An 18,384-nucleotide genomic window follows, 5' to 3' on the forward strand; every position below is an offset into this window, starting at 1 on the left:
CTCTACCAGACGTGAGATTTCAGCGTACGGTAGGATGAAGCCCACGTCAGGATATATTGATAAATGCCGAAAGGTGCGGTGATCTTGCCGTACGCCCATTATTTGGTCTGCACCGCGTTGATAAATGAGGGCCACTGTACTTATAACTAAATTGACTCTTGCACTGTAGGCTCTCTGGGTGTCTGCCTATAATATAGTGGACTTCCCAGTGAGGAAGTGAAGGATCATGGAAGTATTGTCATTGTCACATGGTCATTAGACTGGAGCTTGGTCAGGTGATGGTACAGTTTCCGTGTCAGTCAGGGTCGTCACGGTTTTCTGGATTCCCATTCCTGTCTGCTTTCTACTCATCCCCCTCCCACTATCACAACATGTTCTCAGACCTCCTCTCCTCTCCTCTCCTCTCCTCTCCTCTCCTCTCCTCTCCTCTCCTCTCCTCTCCTCTCACCTGTACTCCCAAGATGCCAAAGATGATGAAGAAGGCACAACAGATGACCACGATGTTTCCAATGGGCTTCAGAGAGGACATCAGTGTCTCCACCACCAGCTTCAGTCCCGGGGCTCTGCTGATCACACTGCAACACACAGCAAAATAACCTTATTTTGTATGTGTGTGCGTTATGTACGTGCGTTATGTGTGTGCGTGCGTGCGTGCGTGTTTTTTAGGTACACATGGTACTCTTAGATTATAGGCTCTGCGCATAACCGTAGCTCCCTTTTCCATTGGGTGCCGGGTAGCATTCTCGTTTCCTGTTCCGGGTCAGTTTTGTCTCAGCAGCAGATTTGAAACAGAAACGCACCTGAAGGTGTTGTGTGTTTCGAGTTTCAAATCTGCTGCTGAGCCAATCAAAGGAATCTATGAGAAACTGACCCGGAACAGGACACCTTCTGGAAAATGGAACTACAGTTATGCACAGAGCCTATTGACAGTACAGTATACAGCTTGTATAGTATACATCCATCCAACCATCTTCTGGGTTTCTTCTTCTCTTTCCTTGTTCTTTCACCAGGGACTCAATAACTGCCGACCTCATCTTTCAACTCTCTCTTCTTTTATCACCACTAATCCATTTAACAACACCTCCTAAGAGTCTGTCGGCCATGTATCTGTCGAGCATCTGCAAACTCAGCTTCCATGCCGCTATAGGATACACTGGACACGCTTGTCAGTTCAAATACACTCCGTCTTGTTTCCATCTCTCTCTCTCTCTCTCTCCCTCTCTCTCTCCCTCTCTCTCTCCCTGTGTACCCTTTTCCTGCATTTTTTGCAGTCGAGGAAACAGACACATCTAATTAAGTCAATGGAGTGACTAGAATGGTTAATTAGTAGCAGCATGGCACCAAGCCCTTCATCACAGCTGGGCTGGTTCAAGCAGGACACACACACGCACGCACGCACACACACACACACACACACACACACACACACACACACACACACACACACACACACACACACACACACACACACACACACACACACACACACACACACACACACACACACACACACACACACACACACACACACACACACACAGGGGCAAGAAGTACGCAAGCTCATTTGCACAGACGTGCACTCATACACTACAAGCTAATATAGTCACACAAAATAATTTGGACACTCACTCGCTCAAACAGGTGCACCGTGCCTCCTTCTGCAGTTCACACACACCCACACGGTATGATCAAAAAACTGAGCATGAGATTATGCAGCCACATGAAAACACCACAAAAAGATAAGCACCAAATCCGACAGACAGACAAAAAGAGCTTGAGGCTCTTATTTTCTATGTCTGCCTCTGTTGAGCTGAGCCATTGTCTTTTTGGTATGGATTGTAGCAAAGACTGAAGGGAGAGTCGATAGCACATTACGGGACATGAGATAGCAGACAGCCTGGGCTAACCAAAGCTACCGATCAATGCCACTGATCTGAGCATGATGACTCGCCAGACATGCAGAAGTACCCCCCGGCTTCACCTCATCACTTAGCATTTCACTGTCTGTCTAGCAATATTAAGCAATATTAAAAAAAAAAGTTACATCATTGACCTATAGAGGGCACTAGTGCTCAAGAGCGAGAGAAAGAGAGTGTGAGTGTGAGTGTGTGTGTGTGTGTGTGTGTGTGTGTGTGTGTGTGGGGGGGTGTGTGTGTGTGTGTGTGTGTGTGTGTGTGTGTGTGTGTGTGTGTGTGTGCGCACACATGTGTGCACACGTGCATGCCTGTGTGTGTGCGTGTGTGCGTGTGTGCATGAGCATGCGTGTATGGATATCTGTTTGAGACGTTTCTGGATGTTGCTGTTAGAAGCATATTGGTTCCCTCACTGGTTAAGGTTTGCAGTCAGCGGGCAAGAGGAAGCTGCTCCGTCCCCACTGAACACCCCTCCTGACTGACTCTGTGTCATGAAATGCTTGCTACGCTAGGCCAGGAGCCGGCCCGTTTTCACTGTCAGTGCATCACTCCGTCTGTGCGTCTGCCATTGTCCGTCTGGGTTTCTCTTTGCACGGCTGTCTGCCTACTCATCTGTGACTCTGTCTGCCTGCCGCCCGGCTTGTCTCTCTGTCAATTTGTTAGTCTGGCTTTCCCAACAATCAGAGACAAAATGAGATGAGGGACGGAAAAAGATGAAAGTCGGCTCGAGACAAGGCAAATAGGGAGAGAGGTGGGTGTAAAGCAAATGGACTGGAGACGGTAGGCAATGGCACTTTCAACCTGGCGTCCGTATTTTGGGGGGGTGTAATTACAGGCGAAACTTTTTCAAAAATAGCTAAACGAGCAGATCGACAACTTCACAGCGCGTCTCGTTGCGAAGCATTGTGAGCTTGTAGATTTTCAAGTGTATAGGGCTTAGTTAAAGGGATAGTTCACCCCAAAAAATTTCAATCGATTAGTCACCCCAAGGAGACTTGAATTAATGGATATTTTTTAGTTTTTGTTGCATTCCTAAGCCAATCATTTGATGACCAGCGGACCGGTATAGGCAGCGGTTCCGGTTGGAGATACAAAGGAGACTCTTTGTGTCTCCTACCGGAACCGCTGCCGGTCATAATTATTGGCTTAGGAATGCGGCAAAAACTAAAGTCTCCATGGGGTGACTAATCGATAGAAAAAAAGTCATTATGGGGTGAACTATCCCTTTAAGTCAGGTTCACCAAGGACAGAAACGTATTCGCCTCTTACACCAATAAGAGATCAAATTGCCCCTCGCTTCCAATTTGCATTACGAACATTCTCCTTGCCTTGCTCTACAATGTGCCCTATCTGGGCTCCGCAGCAATAAATACACCTTGTTGATGTACTACATGAAGGGCACCTTCTGTTCTGGTTTTAGTTCTTCTCCAATGACGCCCGTTTTCTTTTACATGCGAACGAAAAGCAGGAGCAATTAAGGAAGAACGTTCGCTGTACCTGCTTAAAATCCGACCCTGTGCATAATTTCGTACAGCACTTGGCAGCGTGTCCTCATCAGCGTGTCCTCATTTCCTCGGCTGTACAAAGGCGTGGGAAAACGCTGCACCTGCACTCCCCCCTCACCCCCCACCGCCACCCCTAACTCTTCACCCACCCCCTCCACCACTTGCATTGTATTGCTTGCCCCGAGGAAAGGGAACAACAAGTAGGGCGATACACGCTAGACTAGCTCCCACAACACAGACACCGGTTGTAATTAAACGACATGAGAGAGAAACAGAGATAAAGGGAGTCGGAGGGAGAGACAGAGGGAGAGAGAGAGACATAAAGTAGGGAATGAAAAATGAGGTAGATGCGGTTTTCCTCAGTCTACATTTATTTGTTTATTTATTTATTTACCGGTATATTTTATTCCGACTCATTGTCTCATTTCGCCCTCACCATACAAATCCCTTCACCCCGCCTCTCTCTCTCTCTCTCTCTCTCGCCAACCCACGCTCTCTTCGTCAGCCGTCAAACTTTTACAGCCTTGTACAGAACATGACAGCTTACTAACCCAATAAATGAGAGGGAATGTAAATTGTAAACTGCATGAGTCCCCTGCTCCACCAAAACCCCAACCCCCCCCCCCCCCCCCCTCCACCCCAAAGTCACACAGATACAACCGATGTGTGGAAGAATGGTAATTATGCTGTGCCAGATAATGAGGCACCTTGAAGCATGGGGGCGTGGTGGAGTGTAGACGGAAGGAAGGAAAGCATGTATGCCAGCGGTTCTCAACATTTTGGGCTCAGGGCACCCCAATACATAATTTATTGATCCACAGCACCCCAGATTACATTATTACTTTTCACTCTAGCACCTTATATTTATGCCATATTTTACTACTTTGACCTTTGACATAACAGTATATAGGCCCTACTATAACTTTTAATTTGAAACTTTATACATTTCTTGCACAGAATAACTATGGAGTTCCGTAATGATCCAAGGAATCCAAGGGGAACATAATTCTGATTGTATGACTGTATGCTACGGTTAATAACAGTTGTGCCTCAGACATTAGATATCTATGTAGTCGTCTGGTTACTGTGAGACTAATTGCCGGCGAGGGCGAGGGATGTGTCTCCGAGGAAGTCAATAGAGGTCAACAGCGAGGGGAGAACGCTCCGGGACGCATCAATAATCAACCTGTCTCGCAGCCCTGAACCCGCCGCCATGCAGGCATTTACAATAGCCTGTCTGACCCGAAGACGACGCAAGTGGCAGAGACAATTAAAGGCAGCGCCCCAGAGGACGTTTTCTGCCTTTCTGGGTCGCAGATGGATGGCTGGAGGAACGTGTCGTTGATGTCGGGTGACGTAAAGGTACCAGTAGGTGAAGCGAGGTTCTAACTTCTAGGTCTTCCCTGAGGAGAGCCTCGAGCTCTCAAAGTCGCCTGCTCTGATGAACGACTGGAGGAGTTTGGTGTCTGCCCAGTTAAACAATGCACATGCATCATCCTGTCATGTCTGTACACGCGTGCACACACACATGCGCACGCAAGTACATACACACACACACACTCCCGTGGACCCTTCTCTCTTGGGCGATGTAATGGTGCCATTAATATCGCTAATGACAAACGAGTGCACGTGGATAATAGAGTTGTACACAGCATCCTTAAAGCTGAAAATCAGACATCTACAGAACAGCCTGTGGAGTTTAGAATAGTTAGGCGTAAACTCTTCACATCCTCTTATGTAATCATCAACTTTAATGCTCAGTGTTAAAAAAAATACCACACAAATGGGGCTTAACAACCCGAGCAACGTGATTGAGTGTGTGGGTTTGAGAGCATAAAATTATTATCCCTAAATTGGAGCCAGCACCTCTCAGATGCTCTGTGTGTCTGTGTCTGTGTGTGTGTGTGTGTGTGTGTGTGTGTGTGTGTGTGTGTGTGTGTGTGTGTGTGTGTGTGTGTGTGTGTGTGTGTGTGTGTGTGTGTGTGCGCGTGCGCGCGCGTGCGTGCGTGCGGGCGTGTGTGTGTGTGTGTGTGTGTGTGTGTGTGTGTGTGTGTGTGTGTGTGTGTGTGTGTGTGGGGTGTGTGGACCCACGTGCACAGTGCTGCTAGAGGGGAAACCACAAACAAACTCATATTTCATTCACGCTCCCACAGATGACGGAGCATGACGCCGCTGCCGCAGTCAAACCAGGGTGACAATATGCTGATAGTGAAATTAACTTACAGTGGCTTCTCACTTCAAGCTGTCTTGCAGTGGATGTTTTGCGGAGACAGGGTATTGCACTAGTGTATGCCTGTCCCCGACTACGGATTTCTATAGTCTAATCTGATTGGCCAATATTTGCCTAATAGTCGACCAATAGTCGACTATTATTATTAATTTGTTTTAGACTGGCAGTCGAATCAGTCTGATTCGACTGCCAGTCGAATCATGCAAAGAATATCAAAACATTCCATTTGGGCTGTAGGGGTGCTTAATGTCTGATTTAACATACATACTTGTATACTTGCTTGGTTTCTCCCAATAAATCATGATGTATATCCTATATTTGGCAAAATATTAGTTAATTGATATAACAAACTAGGCCAATCTCTAGTCGAATCATTTAAAAAAAAAAGAAAAAAAATGTAAAACCTTTTTTTTTTTTTCTCATAATTCGACTAGGAGATTGGCAGTCGACTCAGACACCCCTCGACTGATTAGTCGACTATTCGAATAATCGAGGTCAGGCCTACACTAGTGCAACAGTGGAGGAAACATTCATCTCATGTGAAACGTGTGTACATACAGTATAATTAGGCTTGGGAATTGAAATTAATCTGATTCAAAATGGCATATCTAGGGTATCCGGATGCCTGCCACCATGACCAGGGTTCGATTCCGCCGTAGTGCTCCGGCTGAAGCCCGAGTCTTACTTTGTCACACAACGGTGTCGTGCATCAAAAATAGAGGACATTGGTCGGCTTGTAGGTCTGCACTAAAAAGCAGGTCTATAGGCTCACAACGCCTCGCATTCCACGACACGTTGTGAGCTTGCAGGTCTGCTATTTTCAGCGCGCGGTAGTGTGTCGGAGCATAAATTAGGCTTTGGCCAGGCGCTCCAATGAAGCCGCATTCGTGGGTCGAGAAGCTGGCAGGGGAGAACATTCTCTGTCGCTGCACTAGCGACACCTACAGGTTGGTCGGGACACCTGTTCAGCAGGGAGTAGAACTGAGAGGGATAAAGTGTTCCTCCGCATGCATTACGCCTCCTGGTTTAACTCCATGTGTGTCGGAGGAGACATGTCATTGTCTAGACTCTACACCCTCTCCAAGACCAACAGTAGAGGTAGTGTCAGGGACTATACACATGGGGTAGGGATTGGCATAATGAATACATTGGGGAGAAACATTTTAAAGATCAAAAACAGTTGATAAAAAGAATGGCAAATCCACTCATCGAATACAAATCCTTAGAAAATCCCTTATCAAATCCTTGAGGACAAAGTGAGGAAAACTATTTATCTTTGCAAAAGTCTGAACAGTTTTTTAGTGCTGACAAAACCCATTCAGCCGTCTAGAACAGAAACGTAGTCAATTTCAAAATTAAAAGATGTAGATCAGATTTGTCGTGAAAAGATGTAATCATAGTTTAGACTTTGAGCTTATCGAATCCGAATGATTGGCCTACTTGGAGCCGTGCTACAAAACAGAACGACCATTGAACACCAACCCTACATTTTATACAGCACTGATATTTTCTTCGCTTACTTACAGCAAAAACCGAAAACACTTTCTAATAGCTATGGCTTTCACACTATTAGAAACTTGGAATGACCGTTCATCACCACCACTTAGCACCTCCTGACTCAGCAGCTTTGTAGTTTAGGCCAAGCTATCTGATGTTGCAGTCTTGCTGACTCTATAATATAGAGCCTTACATTATGAGGCAAAGGTCTTCTTAATTTGATATATTCTAAACCATTTCGAGGAAAACCTGCCAGTACAGTAGCGTTGTACAATAGTGATGCGTGGATGCAGCTCTGCAGCATTACTACATCACTGCTGTACCTATTATCACAGCAAAAAGTGCCCTCATGGGCATGTTTTTTGCTTTTATGGGACTACGATGCAGTAGTGGATATCAATTGTGTTTCCACATGTTAATGTTGCCCTCATTAAAAAAGCTTTTTCCTCTCTGCTGACTGGACTGAATTGTCTCTGGCAAGGCTTCAGTTCCTAGAGTGCACAGTAAAACCCTCAGTGTTCGTTTAACCCTGACAGAGTGTAAAAAATGTCCTCCCATCTGACTTTCTTACTTTGTTGCACGACGGTGTCATGCGGCAACAATTGCTGATCCACAAGATCACAACGTGTTGCGGATGCGCTGCATTGTGAGCTTGTGGGTTGGCTATTTATTACGGAGCAATGTCTGTCTGTCTGTCTGTCTGTCTGTCTGTCTGTCTGTCTGTCTGCCGTTCCCCAAATCCTATTTCATTACATTTCCCCATCTCTCTTCTGTTGCTGCTGACACAGAGAGTTTGAAAAAGAAAGCTTCCTGTTAACACTAGTTTAGTATTTTCAACAGTAGTTGCTAAAAATGTATTATAAGCTGACTTTAAAACCTTCCTTACTGGACATTAATACATTAATACAGACCCAATCTCGCCATGCCCTCGGATTAACCACTTGAAACCCCAGCATTGCTATTCTGGGTGGAATGATTGCCAGAAATAGCAGATCTAAAACTCACAGCAATCATTGTGAGCTTGTAGATCTGTTATTTTTGACAAAGATGTTTGGTGCAGAGTGAAAAAAGAGCATACAAGTAAAGTTGCAACTCAGGTCCACAACTCAGTGATTAAATAAGGCAGGTCATTGCGGAAATAAAGTGATAAACAGAACATTCAGCATCAGTTTGAATCAAGTACTGGACCGGATCCAGGATAGAGCTTCAATGGCTGGTGCTCTAATTAGGAAAATAACTAAACAAGATGATGATTAATCCAGACTCAACCATTAAATTAACTTTTATGAACTTTAATTTGTAAGAAGATATCTATCTCCGTCTCAGAGTGTAACTGCTAAAGATCTTCCGCTATAATTAAGCAGTAAAGTTGGCTTCCCAATCCTGTTGGCTGTCCCACTATAACACTGATGACAGTCTATGTGGTGTCAGGATGTCCTAATTGGCATCCTAAATGACAGCAAGATCTGCATCCAGTTTCTGCCTGAGAATTTTTTTTATGGCAGTGACTTTTGAAGTAACTTGTTCTGCTAATAACACTAATAATGGAAGGCTGTATAAGCCTAGTTCAAAATATGGCATCAAACTGTCAAAAAATCAACCAAAGTAGAATTCCTCAGTCAATTAGCATAAACAAATTATTATAGCACATTCTTAAAATGATAGTATCTGAAAAAATATACATATTTTTTACTAAAACATTTGTTTTGAAAAATAATATTTTGAAATAAAATTAAAAAATCTTATGTAGGAAACGGACAAAGGGGATTTTTACTAGTGACCCATACAATTTTTGGGAAACAGTGGTCTAATATGAAGACAGGGATGTCCTAGTACTACTGTATACTGACAAACACTTCAGATACTTCATTAGCAGAAGTGGACAAGGTACTCAACACCAGTAGTTGAGTTTGGATGAAGTGTAGATAATCCTGGTCAAATATGACTCAACTACAAGTGAAAGCTGCTCTTCAAATTTGTACTTTAACTTGAGTTAAAGTGCTGGAGTACTTGCTTTTAAAAATATGAAGAATTCAAAATACATTGCTTTGGAATAATAGTGAATATTGCCGATCTACAAGCTCACAACGCATTGTGACGCATTGTTAGCTTGTAGATTGGCTATTTTTGTTATATTTGAAGTACAGAAGAGCCTAAATTGGTTAATTCATGTTGTACATGTTCCTTTCCTAGAAATGTAGTTGAGTCAAAATTATAATATTTGTCTTTGAAATGTAGTGGGGTGGAAGTACAGTACTGTATAAAAACATTACAAATAGTCAAGTAATTAGAGATACTCAAAACATTTACTTAAGTAGTACTCAAGTAAATGTACTTGGTACTTTACTGTCCACCACTGTTCATTAGATGCCAGTTAACTGTCTGGTGTATCATGTCAGCATGATACACACTGCATCCTAACGCTTATCCCTTCAGGCTATTTGTGTCGGGCAGAAACCTTGTATCTCCGTATTTCAACTTTTTACACTATTTTCGTAAACGAATGCCCTTCATCATACAAGTGTCGCACACAAGTAGTGAAAATGGCAGATATGAAGCGTTATGAGCTTGTATTTTTCACTATTTTATATAATCTTTTTAATGAACGATTTTGGACATACAAGGTTTCCACCAGACAGCGACGATATGGGAAACAGCACATTGACCATCTCGTGCAGAGTTTACATAACAGGGATAAGGCTGCACAGTAAATCCTGACTGGTAATTTAAATCTGAGAGTGTAATCTTTTTTTTTTTCATCCTCAGAGTTAAACGAACACTGAGGATTTTACTGTGTGCTGTGCATACCCACGATCTAAAAAGAAATCTACGCAAACAACATAAAACATGTACACACACACACACACACACACACACACACACACACCCCCACACACACACACACACACACACACACACACACACACACACACACACACACACACACACACACACACACACACACACACACACTACGAAAGAAAAGATGAAAGCAGTTGAAAGGAATGTAAAAGCAGTCTTGGCAGAGCATATTTCACATCCAAGTCAAAGAGGTCAACATTTAAAAAGAGGAAGGAATGCATTGAAGTGCACATCATCAGCAGTGTTTTGTGGGTAAATTGGACAGTGTGAAATGAACGGCTTATTTCCGTGCTCTTCCTGAGAATGTCATACATATTCAAACATCAGCAAAGCCTCAAGGCTTCCCCACACGACATGAGAAACCAAGCATGTGCTCCAAGCGAAGCATGCAGCCACGCACACACGCATACACACACACACACACACACACACACACACACACACACACACACACACACACACACACACACACACACACACACACACACACACACACACACACACACACACACACACACACACACACACACACACACACACACACACACTGTACTGTATATACATAAATAGATACATACAGTATACATGATCATTTGGAATTGTAGATTTCATCCTACATTTCTTACAATAGCCTAAAAGGGATGCAAGTGTGTTGGCTCAATTGCACGGGGGGGACAGGACGCTGGTGCAGAGACCCACGGTGTGCTAACGTCTCCAGCACCTCAAAGCTGACAACGGTCTCTGTTTATTTCTAACAGCTTAAAACCACACCGTCGACATCCAGCAGCACTCGCCACTGCAGTGGGCTTATCTGGCTGTACTCCCAACTGTACACATAAGAGTCGGCCACTCTGGAGATGTGCGTGTGTGTGTGTGTGAGGCACATAAATATTCATGTGTGTGCGACTGCGCATTCATGATATGTACAGAATATGGTGCATGTGTACAATGCATGCGTGGTCGTTTGTGGTTTTTAAAGTGGGGTTGTAGGATCCTCAGCATTCCTTGAGGGCGCTCCATGGGAGTCCCCTGCTAAATTATTGATAGTTAGGAAACAAACAGACAAACAGGTCTGAAACTCAGAAAGTGCACAGTACAGTAAATAAGTAAGTAAGTAAGTAAGTAAGTAAGTAAGTAAGTGGTCAGAGAGGCATATCAGTATAGCGTGTACAGATGGAAACATTTGGTTCCATTTGTACCCTCTCAGAGTTAAATTAACACTCTATGGTGTAGATTGGGGTCTCAGGGATAAAACATTGTATCAAATGTCTGTGATGTCTGTGGCCCAATGCATTCCATTTGGAGGTCCTCAAAATAAAATAGTTCAGAATCACTGGTGTAGAGTGTGTGTGTATGTATGTGTGACGTGTGTGTGTGTGTGTGTGTGTGTGTGTGTGTGTGTGTGTGTGGATACCCCGCCCTGCGCACATGTGCAGTAGCTCTGTGCACTGTGTTCTCTGTCTTACCGTAGAGGTCTGAGTGTCCTCAACAGCCTCAGCACTCTGAGCATGCCCAGGATCTTGGGAGATGAGTTGGAGATGAGAGACACCAGGATGTCTATGACGGAGATCATCACCAGCATCCCATCCAGAAGGTTCCAGGTGCTCCTCAGGTAGACCTTCGGACCGAAACACCAGCCAAGAGCTACGATCTGGACACACAGAGACATGGGGGGATCATACAGTATACCTACTGTCCGGAATTGCCTCAAAATATCAAGAATGATCCAAACATGGAGATGCAGGAAACAGCTGCTGTGATCAAAGACAATTCACATTATGGATTGTGAAAGCCAAAAATTATCAGGGGACCGCAGCCTGGGAGAGGTTGAAAATGTCTAAAAAACCTTTAGGACGCGGCGCACTTCATCCTCTGAGATGGTTAGTGGGCTGGCCTGGTGCTGCCGCTGGCTGGTTGATGTTGTTTGTAGTCGCTGCTGGCCCCGGCAGGTTGCCGCGGGAGGAGCTTTTTATTTTTATTAGTCTGCCCCTAGCTCAGCTAAATGGGAAGAGTGGCAGCCTGTGAGTCCATAAGGTCAATAGTTTGATCCCTGTCAATGTGTTGAGGTGTTCATGAATGGCATTCTTATCCCCTAATTGCTCTCCTGCGTGCTAGATATGACCACCTCAGCTGGGTAAAGCTGAACCTAGTTTCCCCTGAAGGAATTATATATGGTCTTTATTATTATAAAAGGCATAACGTTATGCTTTTCAGCTAATTTAAACCAGGCTGTTGTAGCTGAATGCGTAGATTGGACGAAGAGAAGGTCACAGGTTCGATTCCGGGCTCAGGCTAAACCGACTGGCCAGGAATAGTGATAAAAGCTATAGCCTATTTAGAATAGTATAATAGTTTCTGTTGAGTGGATGACGCAGAGACGTTGGCAAACTTTTGTCTTGTTGACAGAATTTTTTGAGGAGTTTGAAATCCGCCATTATAAGCAACATAATAAAGACATGCCTTGTTAATATTGAAAATCCGCTCTTTAATAAGCTCATTTGTTAATTGCATGGTCTTCTTTCTCTCAAGTTCAGTCTTCTATGTTTCTATGGCTTATTGCGTATTATGGTTTTGCATATTGCCTAGTGCCTTCCTTGGCCCCTTTATCACTGCTTGCAGCTATTTTTTTCTTTAAATTTTTGGAAATATTTTTGAAATACTTTTTTAGAATCTTTGTTTATGTAGGACATGAAAAATAAAAAAGTTTCTTGCGACCCATAATAATGAGTCCGCAACCCACAAATGGGAACCAACCCACTGTTTGGGAAACACTGGTCTAATCTATTTGTGTCTGTGAGTCACATGCCGTGCTGCAATGTTTTGTTGTTTGCCAGCATCAGTCCTCAGGTGTGTTTGAGAGGGACACAGAGGATTCTGGGCACAGTAAATTATGCGCAGCTATTGTAGTTGGTGGAGTGATGGAGTCTATTTCGAGGGGGAGGACTAAGAATACCAAACTTATTAGTTTTTTCCCCCCACAACTCCCCTATCATTCCACCATGCTGTTTACATTGCAGAAAATAACAGAGGCTGTGGCATTTCTTTCTCAAAAACTCATTAAAATGGGGACAAGCAACAGAAGACCACTTTATATCTTAGCTTTTGCATTTCAAAGCGCAATGCAACAAAACAACACCTTCTTTAACTGCCTACAGTATTGTGCACAGTATTGAGTACACTGTATTGTACAGTACAAAACATAATGTGGCTGTGTGTATGGCTGTGTGTATGGCTGTGTGTGTGTGTGTGTGTGTGTGTGTGTGTGTGTGTGTGTGTGTGTGTGTGTGTGTGTGTGTGTGTGTGTGTGTGTGTGTGTGTGTGTGTGTGTGTGTGTGTGTGTGTGTGTGTGTGTGTGTGTGTGTGTGTGTGTGTGTGTGGCTGTGTGCCAATTTGTGTGACAGGTGATTTGCATAATATTGCTGATTGTTAATGTGTGAAACTAAGTGGTAATTTACTCAAGTGCTGTACTTGATTACAATTTTGAGGTATTTTGACTTCCTATGCCCAATTTTCAATACTTTTACTTCTACTCTACTACATCTCAGAAGCAAAAATGTTACAACTACAGTATGTGTTTGTTACTAGTTACTTTGTAGATGTGGATTATAATTACAAAACATACATTAACCACTTCAGCCCTATTTACACTTTATACTACAAGCTCACTCAAAAGATTTTTATATATTTCATACATTTGAAAACGTGCATACAGTAGACATTCTGCATAATGAGTGCTTTTACTTTTGTTACTTTTATCCAAGTCCATTTTTTATATCGGACTTTTACTTTCTACATTGGTATTGATACTTTTACTTAGTGTAAGTAATTTTTGTAGTAATTCTTCCATCACTGGTGGAACTGAACATATCATCAATGGAGATGAACAGACAGGTCAAAAAGCCCTGGGTTCCCTCTGTCCTGACAGGCAATGCAGGTAATTGCAGGTAATGGGTAATCTGTCATTAGCGCACATGTTTGTATGTCAGAAACTGAACAATGTGGGCTATTTGCATTATTTGTATTTCTTTTTTTCTGTTTTATTGTGTGGTGTTGTATTCTTGTGATATGGCTCTTCCTGGGTCTGAAATAAAGATTGAATTGAAATGAATTGTAACTGTAACTCCATTTTTAATGTATTCCTCCAGACCCTGTCACCATGCCTTTATCATTTTTTGGGGGGCTTTTTATGCCTTGATTGATAGTACAGTATGTAGACAGGAAACGGGGAGAGAAATGAGAAGTGATACGCGGCGAAAGCCGCCGGAATCGGGACTCGAACCCGCAACGCGCTGTCAGGCTACATTGAGCCTAGGTGCACGGACCGCAACGCCAGCGGTCTGGGGCTCCAAGCCTTTATTTTTAATCCCTAACTTATCTTGCACCATGTTGGTCTTATCAGCGTTGACAGGTACCAGGCAGAGTTTATGTCTTCCAAAAGGGCTTTGTGTCCAATTTAGGAGTCAGAGGTTAGATCAGGCTGTCACATGGGGTGTATACTTACTCTGTTTTAACAGGACAGAAGTCCCTGACAGAACAGGTTAACCCATTAAGAACAAACACATGCATACGTAGTATCAGCTTGTATATCTGCTATTTTTGAGTAGCCAAAGTATAAAATGACACAGATGCTTTCCTGGTCTTAACAAGTAGCTGCTTGATTAAATCTTGAGCAAACACACACTGTACCTTAACGGCCATCTCAGTCACAAAGATGCATGTGAAGATGTAGTTGGACATCGTCAAGAAGATCCGTTCCTGCAAAGGAATAGATGGAAGAGGTGAGATACAGGATAAAAGTCTCTGATGCAAATAATGTGTCTGCAAAAGTGTTACACCTCCCGTGTTTATTTTTGTTGTTTTGTTTTTGTTTGTGAAATTTGATCACACTTTGATAATTTATGAACGTCAAAATGTTATATTTTTCTGTGAAACTTTTAGGTACATCACCATCGTTCTTTTGAAGCATTTTAGCACTTATAGGTAAAGTATTTATTAAGATCACCATTTCCATTTGGCCAAAGAGTCGTGTAGTGCATGTTCGCCACTTGAACGCTGCATTTCGACGCTGTCAGGCAGAGACCTCTTATCTCCATGATTTCACGTTTATTCGTGAATTCATTTAAATAATTAACTTCATACAATTTGAATTTGAATCCTGAAAAGTAACAGTTTTGGACGTATGAGGTGTCCACCCTGTCAGAGACGATTTGTACGGCTTCGCTGAATCCCTGGCACTGAAACACTCCAGTGGCACAAAACTGAGGCTGACTTCTCCCATGTAATGCATAATGTGTGAGTTATAGATACTGTAGTTGCGCACGGGTGTCACACGCTGAAAATAGAAATCTACAAGCTTGTAGATCAGCTAAAGTATAAATCAGGCTCAGGGAACTGTGTGCGTGCGTATCTATGGAGGGATTATGCTAAAAGGCGCATTTCAATTACAATGTGCTCATTAACAACCTGCAGATCCTTCTTCCTCTTGTGATTAAACCAGGAGTCTTCAACAGCGGGTCCGGGACCCCTAGGGGTTCCTCAGAGATACTGCTTGGGGGCCGCCAAATCTTTGTGTAATAGGGACTTTATTTTTCTATTTTTTACATTAACCACTTGAACCCTTGCATCCCTATTCTGGGGGGAACATTAGCCGAAAATAGCAGAGCTTGTAAATCTGCTAGTTTCAGCAAAGAGCTTTGGTGTAGTAGAGGGGGAAAGGAGCAGACAAAGTACAGAGCCAAAGGTCAAGTTTACAAAGTATTTAGGGTTTAAGTGGTTAAATGTCTGAAAACACACATTTAACATGAATCCAATATGTAGTGGGGGGGGGGGGGGGTCCCTGCTTCCTCTCTCTCTCAGCTAAGGAGTCCTTGGCCTGAATAACGTTGAAGACCCCTGGATTAAACAATGAGAATGCAGATGCATGTATTTGCAAGTTTCGTGCCAACTTGTCGGCTGTCAATTCACCGAATAAACACACTCTCCCCCTTTTTCTGACGGGAGGCGTAAAGCAGCAGAGCAGACTGTGTGAGACAGATTGTTTACTGTATATGGTAGACTATATTTATTAGAACATTGAAGTGCGCACAAACACTTCCATTTCCCTTCCACCAAAACAATGCCTGCCTGCTACTACTACTCTCTTACAAAAGCATCATCAGTTATTTTATTTTGTTCTTTAAGAATATCGCTTTTTTCCCCAGGAGAATAAACAAACATTTTCTTTTCTTTTACACAAACACCCCAGTGGCCGTTCCAACAAGCACGTACAGAGGAGGCCTATAGCTACCAACGCAGTGTCTGCGTACAGTACGGTACAGTACAGAACTCGCATGAACTCACAGCTACTGTAACTTATCGTTGCTGTCAGGCAGAAACCTCTTATCTCCATATTCTAACTTTTTGTGTTTTTTTTTGTAAATTAACACCATACTTGATTATACTACAGCGTCACACAAAAGTATCAAAAGTAGCAGATCTGCGAGCTCGAAACACGGCGCGAAGCGACGTGTTTCGAGTTTGTAGATCTGCTACTTTTGATATTTTAGAATTTGAATGCTGAAATCTCCAAAACTGTTACTTTTCAGGATTCTACGGTAATTCAAAGATAGCAGATCTGCAAGTTCAAAACGTGTCCTATCGCGACGCAATATTCAGCTTGTAGATCTGCTATTTTTGATACTTTTTGTGTGATGCTGCAGTTAGTAGGATCAAGTAGGCCGGGTATACATTTACAGAGGGGGAAAACATAAAAAGTTAACTAATGGAGATAAGAGGTTTCTGCCCGACAGTATGGTAGTGTTGCCTGAGGCTAGAGGATCCAGCGGTCAACAGCAGGAGCAGGGAGAGGATGGGAGACTGTTTGCTAACCTAAACAACCACTGAGGAAAGAAAACAAGCTAGCCCAGTAGCAGGGAGCGGAGGGATCCTCTCACTGGCTGCTTATTTACCCTGCTCCCCCCGTGTCTGGGAGACAAGACCCTGTCCAGCTTCTGTCCGTCTGTGTGTGTCCGTGTGTGTCCGTGTGTGTGTGTGTGTGTGTGTGTGTGTGTGTGTGTGTGTGTGTGTGTGTGTGTGTGTGTGTGTGTAGGTGGTTGGTTGCCTTTCCCACGGCCTGCCGCTACCACCGCACACTCTCATAGAGAGAATCACTCACACTCTCACACACACACACACACACACACACACACACACACACACACACACACACACACACGCACACGTCCGACAGCCCTGCAGAGTTGTGACTTATTCCTGAAGTCTCTGGGAATGTTAGCCATGACATCACTGGGAGTGCTTGTTTAGAGGGAATATAAATTCCAGGCCTGACTGCGGCCATTCCGATCTCCGTTTCACAGAGATATTTTCATATTCATTCATTCATTAATAAAGACAAACTTGGAGGGGGGAGGGGGGGGGGTGGTCGGGGCCAGTGAGAGGCACAGAAATACATGCCTCATCTCATCAGTGTCCACTGTAACTGGGTCATGTTTTTTTTCCCTCTGTCGCAGGCGGTATTTTTATGATTCAGATTTCTTTTTTTAAAACAACAACAGACAGACAGACAGCCACATGCGCTGTATCGCTAAAATCAAACATGCTCCCTTTGCCCCCGCACTCATGTTTTTCTCATCCCAGGCTCCTCTGTAGTTAGTGTTGCTCCCAGAGCTTATGTCAGTACCAGCTCCCAGGCTGGTCTGTCTGTGGTCACGGCCTGACCTGGCATCCGCCGACCACCTCTGCCCAGTCGACCGCAAGAAGCAACCAGCTTTCCTCTTCCTAAATACCGCATTCCAGAGCATGATGGCAGGGAACCAGGCTGGCACTGGACAAGGGGGGGCTTGGTTTAGTTACAAGCCAGTTTTACAGCATCACTCTACGCACACTGTCAGACACAGCAGTGTGATTTATACTTAGTTACATGTCTGTGTTACACACAGAAAAGCAGATCTACAAGCTCACAAACGACTATTTTCAGTGAGGGACTCAATGAGGGACTCAATGACACAATGCGCAACTACAGTATGTTTAACTCAGGCTTCTTGGCGCTGAGTCTCTTAGCAACCCACAGAGGGAGCCAATGCTGTAACTTGTATGAGCGGTTGAACCACGTTTTTCAAAGCTGCTCTCTCTTGCAACCCTATATCTGGACTAAAAAACCTGAAGTATAAGACAGTCTTCTCCTGATAAGCTCTCACCGTGGGCGGTCTTCTATTATAAATGAACAGGCAGCTCAAATGAACTCCATTTATCTTACTGTTCTTTTGGTGGGGAGACGAGACGATGGCGGACCTCCGACGTTAAGACTGATGGACTTGGCGAGGGCTGAGGCTGATACAATTCAATACATGGGCTCCGGACGGCCATGCAAGTGTCCCCA

The 18,384-nt window shown here is 43.8% G+C and overlaps 1 protein-coding gene across 4 annotated transcripts in view; it reads right to left on the minus strand.

The window, feature by feature from the left end:
• The window catches only part of cacna1g (calcium channel, voltage-dependent, T type, alpha 1G subunit), a gene marked incomplete at its 5' end in the record, with an annotated part of 186,344 nt that overhangs the window by 55,896 nt on the left and 112,064 nt on the right, over positions 1-18,384 (minus strand). For all 4 annotated transcript variants that reach the window (XM_080455501.1, XM_080455498.1, XM_080455499.1 and 1 more), the window contains 3 exons: positions 449-575; positions 11,474-11,658; positions 14,694-14,762. In XM_080455501.1, the coding sequence (XP_080311627.1) occupies positions 449-575; positions 11,474-11,658; positions 14,694-14,762 (381 nt within the window). The remainder of the gene's footprint in view (positions 1-448; positions 576-11,473; positions 11,659-14,693; positions 14,763-18,384) is intronic.

This window comes from Gymnoscopelus braueri (assembly GCF_963280865.1).
Source record: "Gymnoscopelus braueri genome assembly, chromosome: 17".
In the NCBI taxonomy this organism is placed as follows: domain Eukaryota; kingdom Metazoa; phylum Chordata; class Actinopteri; order Myctophiformes; family Myctophidae; genus Gymnoscopelus; species Gymnoscopelus braueri.